At 55.5% G+C, this 8,607-nt stretch overlaps 2 protein-coding genes across 2 annotated transcripts; both read left to right on the forward strand.

Annotated features, from left to right (window-relative positions):
• Window positions 1-789: 789 nt before the first annotated feature.
• On the forward strand, window positions 790-2,375 carry ETH_00017675 (uncharacterized protein; the record flags this gene model as incomplete). The annotated part of the gene is made up of 5 exons (XM_013374553.1): window positions 790-859; window positions 1,001-1,123; window positions 1,590-1,700; window positions 1,914-1,978; window positions 2,037-2,375. 5 exons carry the CDS (start codon window positions 790-792, stop codon window positions 2,373-2,375), a joined length of 708 nt encoding a protein of 235 aa, XP_013230007.1.
• A 1,658-nt stretch (window positions 2,376-4,033) lies between these two features.
• Window positions 4,034-8,397, forward strand: ETH_00017680 (uncharacterized protein; the record flags this gene model as incomplete). Its single annotated transcript, XM_013374554.1, has 9 exons — window positions 4,034-4,526; window positions 4,803-4,931; window positions 5,125-5,226; window positions 5,520-5,833; window positions 6,030-6,102; window positions 6,402-6,554; window positions 6,799-6,908; window positions 7,293-7,409; window positions 7,603-8,397. The coding sequence occupies 9 exons, from the start codon at window positions 4,034-4,036 to the stop codon at window positions 8,395-8,397; spliced, it is 2,286 nt and encodes a 761-aa protein (XP_013230008.1).
• Window positions 8,398-8,607: the final 210 nt, after the last annotated feature.

Raw genomic sequence — 8,607 nt, forward strand, 5'->3', positions numbered from 1 at the left:
GCTGTGGCTAGCTAGCTGTGGCTAGCTGTAGCAAGCTGAGTGTTTGTAGACACTCTTTTAGGGTTTGGATTGAAGGAATTCGGGGGAGTGGGGAAAGCTGCTGAGATAAAACCACAAAGAATACAAACCCTAAACCCTAGACCCTAAACCCTAAACCCTAAACCCTTGGCAGTCAAAATGGCACCTGAGATAACAGCAACAAGACAGTGTGGAGCCGCAGAGATGAACGAAAGCACTTCTGTCAAGGCGTTAGGGCTAGGGTTTAGGGTTTAGGGTTTAGGGTTTAGGGTTTAGGGTCTAGGGCTTAGGGCTTGGGGTTTATTTAGCTAGACGGCCATGTGTCTAGCGTCTTCTAGCCTTATATTAAGCATTTAAAGACTCTGAGCTGCTCTATGATGTAGAGCTTAGGGTTTAGGGTTTAGGGTTTAGGGTTTAGGGTTTAGGGTTTGGGGTTTGGCGAGCCCCAATTAGCGAGAGGGCCCCGGGGGGCCCCAGGGCCCCCCTCAGTGTTCGTAGTCTCATTTGTTTGCTTCTTGTGTTTATATTCTCTTTTTTAAGAACTTTTTATGTTTTATTTAGTTAATTTAATTCAATTTGAGTGTTTAACCCGCTGAAAGCCTCAAAATAAACCCTGAACCCTAAACCCTAAACCCTAGGGTGAAGCCCCCGGTGGCCCACCGGGTGGCTCGCAGGTGTCCATACACCCCACCGACCCGTTTTTCTCTATCATTTCCTTTATTTCATTTAATTATTTTATTTTATATATTTTCCACTTTCAGCTGCAGCTTCATGCGAAGAATCTGGCTGGCTTCGCAGCAGCAGCAGCTGCTGCTGCTGCTGCTGCTGCTGCTGCACGAAGGTAAGGCCGAACCCGGTCGTTTTTCGCCGTTTTTCCGCGAAAATGGATTAAATTGCTTCAATTTGAGTTTTTAATTCTTTTTAATTTCCATTTTAATCATTTATTTGCAATTTCTTCGATTATTTTGCGACCTTTCGCCAGGAATTTCGCCGGGAGAGCCGCAAACGGCCACCGGCGGCAACTGCGTGGATTTGTTTCCTGCTGATGCTGCTGTTCTTTCCTACTGCAAAAATGGCGCTTCTTGCGGCGTCAACGTTTCCTCAGGTTTGCTGCTGCTGCTGCTGCTGCTGTTTTGCTGCTGCCGCTGCTGCTGTTTTGCCGCTGCTGCTGTGTCTGCTGGAGATGCTGCTGCTGTTTTTGTCGCTGCTGTTGAAGCCGCTGCCCTTTTCCCGCTGTTGCTGCTGTTGCTGCTGTTTCTGCTGCTGCTGCTGCTGCTGCTTTTGCCTCTGTTTTTGCTGCTGCAGCACTCGACACTTCTGCTGCTGCAGTTGCTGTCTTTGCTGCTGCTGCTGCTGTTCTTTCCGCCTCTGCTTCCACTACTGCTGCTTCTGCTATTCTTGCTGCTGCTGCTGCTGCTGCTGCACTTGCCTTCCCATAGCCCCCAAGCACCTCTCTAGGCCCCCCTTCGTTTATTATTTATTTACCTTTACATTTATTATTATTTTCATTTATTTATTTATTTATTTATTTATTTATCTATTTATTCATTTATTTGTTTGTTTCCAATTAGGCACTTTGCTGGAGTTGGTGTGCGACTGCCAGTCGCTGCAAACCACAGAGAAGTTTTACGGGGGCCCCGACTGCAGCATTGAAGAGGAAATGAATTACATCATGGGCTCTCGTGAGGGTTTAGGGTTTAGGGTTTAGGGTTTAGGGTTTGCGGAGCGTTTGAGGCGTAGACGGCTCAGTGCGAGGGGTTCGCTCTAGGCAGCAGCACCAGCAGCAGCAGCAGCAGCGGCGTCGGCTGGCGCGCAGGCCGCACCGGCCAGGCCCGAGGACCCACTAGGGTTTAGGGTTTAGGGTTTAGGGTTTAGGGTTTAGGGTTTGCGCGCAGTGGGGAGCGACGTGCCCAACACCTGCTGGCTGGAAAACCTGCTGGGCCTCAACGCCTGGAAAGATGTGGGGGGTCGAGTTTCATCTTTTTGTTATTCTGTCCCTTGTCCCAGCCCCGACTCAGGCTCCTGAAGCAGCAGCAGCAGCAGCAGCAGCAGCGGCAGCAGCAGCGGGGGCGGCGGCAGCAAGAGCGGAGCAGCTGCGGGAGCGGCGGCAGCAGCAGCGCAGCAGCAGCCGGAGCGGCAGCAGCAGGAGCTGCAGCAGGAGAGGGCCTGGAGCCGCAGGGACGCAGCAGCAGCAGCAGCAGCAGCAGCAACAACGGCAACAGGGGCGGAAGCAGCAGCAGCAGGAGCGGGGCCTGGAGCCGCGAAAGCGCAGCAGCAGCAGCAGCAGCAGCAGCAGCAGCAGTCCGTTGCTGCTGGCCGCCTTTTTCGGCGCTCGAGGCCCTGCAAGAGCATTTTAGTTAACTAGTTAATCAGTGTAATTAATTAACTAAATAATTAAATTAAATAATTAATTAATTTAATAGATTAGATTAATTAATTTAATTGATTGATCAAGTTGTTTTAATTTATTCGCTGATTTATTTGCCCCGACTTCTCCTCTTTGGCTTGCTGCTGCTGCTCCCGGTTGTTGCTGCGCAGCAGCACGCGAGTCGCACATTTTGCTGCTGCTGGTGCTGCTGCTGCTGCTGAGATGCCGCAGCAAATCGGGGCTGCTGCAGTGGCGAACTTGAGGCGCCACTGCAGCTGCTGCTGCTGCTGGACGTGCAGCTGCAGCAGTTGCTGCTGCTGCTGTTTGCAAGTAGCTGGCCCGACACCGAAGCAGCAGCAACAGAAGCAGCAGCAGCAGCTGCTGCTGCAGCTGCTGCAGTTGTGACCCAGCAGGTATTAGCTGGAATGCAGAACAAAACAAATTCATTCTTCTGTCGGAGCTTTTGTTGACAACGGGGCTCAGAAACACCAAATTAGGGTTTAGGGTTTTGAATTTAGGGTTTAGAGCCCCGAGGGTTAGGGCCCTTGGGGGCCCCTTGGGGGCCCTTTAGGGGCCCCTAAGGGCCCTGCAAAGTTTCTTAGGGGGCCCCCAAGGGTCCAAGGGCCCCTTTGGGAGCCCCATAGGGGCCCCTCTAGGGGCCCCCTTGGGGGCCCTTTTGGGGGCCCCTATGGGCTTCTCGGGGCCTTCTCGGGGGCTCTTTTGGAGGGCCTTTAGGGGTCCTTTTAAGGGGCCCCTTGGGGCCCCTGGGGCCCCCCTCGGGGGGCCCCCATTCTAGACCCTCCCCAGCTTGGGGGCCCCTCTAGAGCCCCATAAGGGGGGCCCCCAGGGGGTCCCCCCTATGGGGGGCCCCCTCTGGGGCCCCCTGTAGCGCTGCTCAATATGATTACTTTCACTATGGGGCCCCCTAGGGGCCCCGCCAGGGGCCCCGCCAGGGGCCCCAGCTGGGGGTCCCCCCGGGGGCCCCTCTGGGGACCCCTGGGGGCCCCCCAGGGGCCACCAGAGGGGGCCCCCATGGAAGGCCTGTGGGGCCCCCCTTTTAGAAGCCCTGGAAATGGAGTGCTGAGCAGCAGTGGTGGGGGTTTTGAGTTAATTTAATTGTTTTAATTTGATTAATTGAATTAAAATTGATAAATTAAATTAAATTAAATTAAATTAAATTAAATTAAATTAAAACGCTGCGAAGGCCAGAAATCGTCGATTGGACGCAGCAGTGCCTCGAGGGGCCCCCGCTGGGGGCCCCCCCAGCAGCAGCAGCAGCAGCGCAGCAGCAGCACCAGCAGCAACTGCTGCTGCTGCAGAAGAATCTGCTGCCTGAACGAGAGAAAAAGGGTCTTCTGAATCGAGCACACTTCATTCTTTCCAAATACAGCCAGCAGCAGCAGCAGCAGCAGCAAGAGCTGCAGCAGCAGCAGCAGACACAGCTAGCTGCAGCGCGAGACCCCCCGTCTCGCCAGCTAAGTTTTGGCGCAGCAGCAGCAAATGCTGCTGTAGAACGAATAAAATTCAACAGCAGCAACACGGCAGCAGCAGCGGCAACAGCAGCAGCAACGACAGCAGCAACGGCACGAACAGCAGCAGCAGCAGCAGCAGACACTTCTTGCTCTCCCTGCTGCTGCATACCGTGCAATGAGTGAGCTCGAGGCGCCCTTAGAGCCCTTTGCAGCAACAGCAGCAGAATACGGAGCTGCAGCAGCAGCAGCAGCAACGGCGGCAGCAGCAGCAGCTCCGGAATCTCCCGCAGCCGCGGATTCAGCTGCAGCAGCAGCTGAAGCAGCGGCAGAAGCTCCGCAAGCAGCAGCACAATGCTGTCTAGACAGCGGCAGCAGCAGCAGCATCTCCCGCTGCTGCGACAACAACGACAGCAGCAGCAGCAGCTGCGACGGCAACAGTAGCAGCAGTAGCAGCAGCAGCAGCAGTAACTGCTACAACAACGACCACAGCAGCAGCAGCTGCTGTGACAGCAACGAAAGCACCAGCATTGGCAGCAGCAGCAGCAGCAGCAGCAACAGCAGCAGCAGCAGCAGGCCTGAGGTGCTGCGGCTTCGAGTTCGGGTGCCCCCAAATGTTTTTAATTTGACAGTTCATTCAAAGGCATCTCTGGATGAACTGATGCAAAGAGGTGTTTGCTGCTGCTGTTGCTGCTGCTGCTGTTGTTGCTGCTGCTGCTGCTGTTGCTGCTGCTGCTGCAGCCGTTGCTGCTGATGTTGATGCTACTGCTGCTCGCGCTTTCTGCTGCTGCTGCTGCAGAAGCTACTTCAGTGCTACTACTACTGTTGTTGCTGCTGCTGCTGTTGCTGCTGGTGATGGCGCCATTGCTGCTGTCGCTGCTGCTGCTGCTGCTGCTGCTGCTGCAGAAGCTAATTTAGTGCTACTGCTGCTGCGTCCGTTGCCGCAGTTGCTGCCGTCGCGGACATCGATGTCGAAGCCATCGACTCGAGTGAGCCAACAGCAGTAGCAGCAACAACAACAGCAGCAGCAGCAGCATTAGCAGCAGCTGCATCAGCAGCAGCAGCAGCAGCAGATGGTTCGGCAGCTGCTGCACGTAGCACTGTTGCTGTTACTTTCACCGCTGTTGCTGCTGCTGCTGCTGCTGCTCCTGCTTGAGCAGTATATCTGAGCGCTGCAGCTTGCAGCGGTTCTTTCCGTAGCTGCCGCCATTGCTGCTGCTGCTGTTGCTGCTGCTGCTGTTGCTGCTGCTGCTGCTGCTGCTGCTGCAGTCCGCTGCGGCTTCCCCCCTCAGCCTCTCAAAGAAGAGGAAGGGGGGCCCCTGCAGAAAGTGAGCGATGGAGAGGCCCTGCTGGTGATGCTGCACGCTAACAGTGAGCTAGGGTTTAGGGTTTAGGGTTTAGGGTTTAGGGTTTAGGGTTTGGCGTTGGAGACGCGGAGGAGGGCTCGATGCAGCTGGTTTGCAGCAGCAACAGCAGCAGCTTAGCAGCTTCATGGCCAGCAGCACAGCAGCAGCATCGCAGCAGCAGCACAGCAGCAGCAGCACAGCAGCAGCAGCACAGCAGCAGCAGCACAGCAGCAGCAGCACAGCAGCAGCAGCACAGCAGCAGCAGCACAGCAGCAGCAGCAGCATCTACTTGCTCGCTGTGTGTCCCGTTTGCTGCAGAGGGCCGGCAAGCTGTCTCCTCTCGCCCAGTCCCTAAACGCCTGGCCCGCAGCAGCAGCAGCAGCAACAGCAGCAGCAGCAGCAGCAGCAGCACGAGAGCCCAGGGCCTGTCTTTTACTGTGGGCAGCAACATTGTGACTCTCGGCACGCCAACAAAGCGGGACAGCAGCAGCAGCAGCAGCAGCCGCGCAGCGATTGGCAGCAGCAGCGGCAGCAGCAGCAGCAGCAGCAGCAGCAAGAAGCGAATCAGCACCAAGGGACCCCATTTGGGGTCAACTGAAGAAGAGGTTGCGGGGAATATAGTCAAGCTTTTTGTGAGCTGCTGCTGCTGCTGTTGCTGCTGCTGCTGCTGTTGCTGCTGCTATTTTGGTCTAGCAGCGTCAACTGCTGCGGCGGCTCTTGCTGCTGTTGCTGCTGCTGCTCGACTGAAAAGGAGCAGTGCTCATGCTACTGATCTTGCTGCTGCTGCTGCCGGTCTTGCTGCTGCTGCTGCTGCTGCTGCTGCTGCAGACTGAGAGGGGCTCATCTAAGGGCGAAAGGGCTGTACGCGCGGCGTTCAAGTTGGCTCTTAATAGGAGATATGGTGCGCTGCTGCTGCTGTTGCAGCTGTTGTTGCTGCTGCTGCTGCTGCTGTTGCTGCTGCTGCTGTTGCTACTGTTGCTGCTGTAGCTTCCATTGCCGTTGCTGTTCCTGTCGCCGCTGCTGCTGCTTTTGTTGCTGCTGCTGCCGATGTTGCTGCTGCTGCTGCCCTCTTTGCTTGTGTTTGTTTCTGTTTCTGCTGCTATCGCCCTCCCTGAAGATGTTTTACTGTTTTCAGGAATGCTGCTGCTGCTGCTCTGCTGCTGCTCTGCTGCTGCTTTGCTGCTGCTGTTGCTGCTGCAGATGAGTCAGCAGCTGAGCGCCGCTGGTCTGCTGTCCAGGGTGGTGCCTACACACTGGAGCAGCAGCAGCAGCAGCAGCAGCAGCCGCAGCAGTTTTCCGTTTCTTTTAAAGACTCGCTAAACCCTCATGAGACAGTTGTGGAGACATATCCCAGTGAGCTCTCGTATGCAAGAAGCAGCAGCAGCAGTAGCAGCAGCAGCAGTAGCAGCAGCAGCAGCAGCAGCGGCAGCAGCGGCAGAAAAAAAGCAGAAGCAGCGGCGGAAGTGTTAGAAGCTACTGCTTCAATCCTGCAGAAGCAGCATCGACCCCAGCTGGTTTGTGGAGGTGTACCTGGACGCATGTGTGGCTGCTGCTGCTGCTGCTGCTGTTGCTGCTGCTGCTGCTGCTGCTGCTGCAGGTCTGAGCCGTAGTTTGCTGCTGCAGGTGCTGCGGTCTGTGTGGGATAGCAACGACGAAATTGCCCGAGGCAATTTGAGGCCCTACTACCTTTGTCAAGCAAATCCAGCTGTACAATGCTGCTGCTGCTGCTGCCGCTGCTGCTGCTGTAGATGCTGCTGTTTCTGCTGTTGCTGCTTTCGCCATTGCCGCTTGCGGTCCCCTTGCTGCTGCTGCCCTTAATCTTGCTCCTTGTGCTGCTGCTGGGTCCTCAGCTTATTGTCTGTGTTATTGCTACTGCTGCTGCTGTTGCTGCTGCTGCTTCTGCTGTTGCTGCTGCTGCTGCTGCTTGGGGTGCGCTCGCCGCCTCTTCTGCGCATTTCCTTTTTCGCCTCAACAAATGCAGCAATTCGGATTGTAAATAATTCCATTATTAAGTTTATTTAATTAAATTAATTAATTATTTTTTAATTAATTAAATTAAATTATTTTGTTATTTCAACAATTCGCCATCAGGTCTTCTGGAATTTAGTGCGTCTGTTTCCTGGGGGAGTTCCAGCAGCACTTGCTGCTGCTTTGGGCGAAGCAGCAGCAGCAGAGCTGCTGAGTAGAAAGAAGGAGCTTTCTGCAAAGGCAAGCTGCTGCTGCTGCTGCTGCCGCTGCTGCTGCTGCAGTTCTTGTTGCTGCTGAGGATGGTCACGCTGCTGCAGCCGGCGCCGCCGCTTTTCTCGTCCTGCTGCTGCTGCTGCTGCTGCTGCAGTTCAGCTGTTGTTGCTGCTGGAGATTTTGCTCGTGCTGCTGCCCGTTGCTGCTGCGCCTGCTGCAGGCCAAAGAAAATTTGCTGCAGCAGCAAGAGGCAGAAGCAGAACGAGCTGAGCGGCGGCTGCTGCAGCAAACGAAGGCAAACAAAAGCCGGCAGCAGCAGCAGCAGCAGCAGCAGCAGCAGCAAGACCGCATGCTGGAGCAGCAGCACGCACAGCAAACCGTGCAGCAGCAGGACCAGCAGCAGCAGCAGCAGCCAGACCCAGCAGCAGCAGCAGCAGACGCAGCAGTAGCAGCTGCAAATGTAGCAGATGCTGCACATGGAGATGCGGCAGCAACTGATGCAGCAACAGATGCAGCAAGAGCGGATCCAGCAGCAGGAGCTGCAGAAGTAGCCGTTGCTGCAGATGCAGATGCAGCAGCACCAGACGCAACAGCAGCAGCTGCAAAAGTAGATGCTGCAGATGCAGATGCAACAGCAGCAAGCGCGGAAACAGCAGCAGCTGGAGCAGATGAAGCAGCAGCAGCAGCAGCAGCAGATGCAGCAGCGAGGTCGACGTCAGAGACTGGCGAAGAATTAGCTGCGGCGATGCAGCAGACTGCAACAACAGCAGCAGCAGCAGCAGATGCAGCAGGCGATGCAGCAGAAGACGCAGCAGCAGCAGCGAGAGGAGGTTCGCCGAGCCTTCAAGCTGATGCTGATGCGGCTGCTGCTGCTGCTGCTGCTGGAGCGCCTGTGCGCCGCAGCAAGCGCACTGCAGCAGCAGCAGTAGCAGCAGCAGTTGCTGCAGCAGCAGCAGAAGAGGCTGCCGAAGCAGCAAGAGCCAGACGCTCGAGGCGCAGCAAACCTAAACCCTAAACCCTAGAGCTGAACTTGGTCAAACTTTGCGAAACCCTAAACCCCACAAAACTCTAAACCCTAAACCCTCGTTTAAATATGTTTAAATTCATTGTTCGACAAGACATGGAGAAAACTGGCATTGAGATTCCCAGCGGGGGCTTCTGCTGCAGTTGCTGCAGCAGCAGCAAAAGCCAAAGCTGCTGCTGCTGCAGTATCAACTGCAGCAGC

The sequence above is a fragment of the Eimeria tenella genome, genomic scaffold (genome assembly GCF_000499545.2).
Source record: "Eimeria tenella Houghton genomic scaffold, Eth_scaff212, whole genome shotgun sequence".
Lineage (NCBI taxonomy): Eukaryota > Apicomplexa > Conoidasida > Eucoccidiorida > Eimeriidae > Eimeria > Eimeria tenella.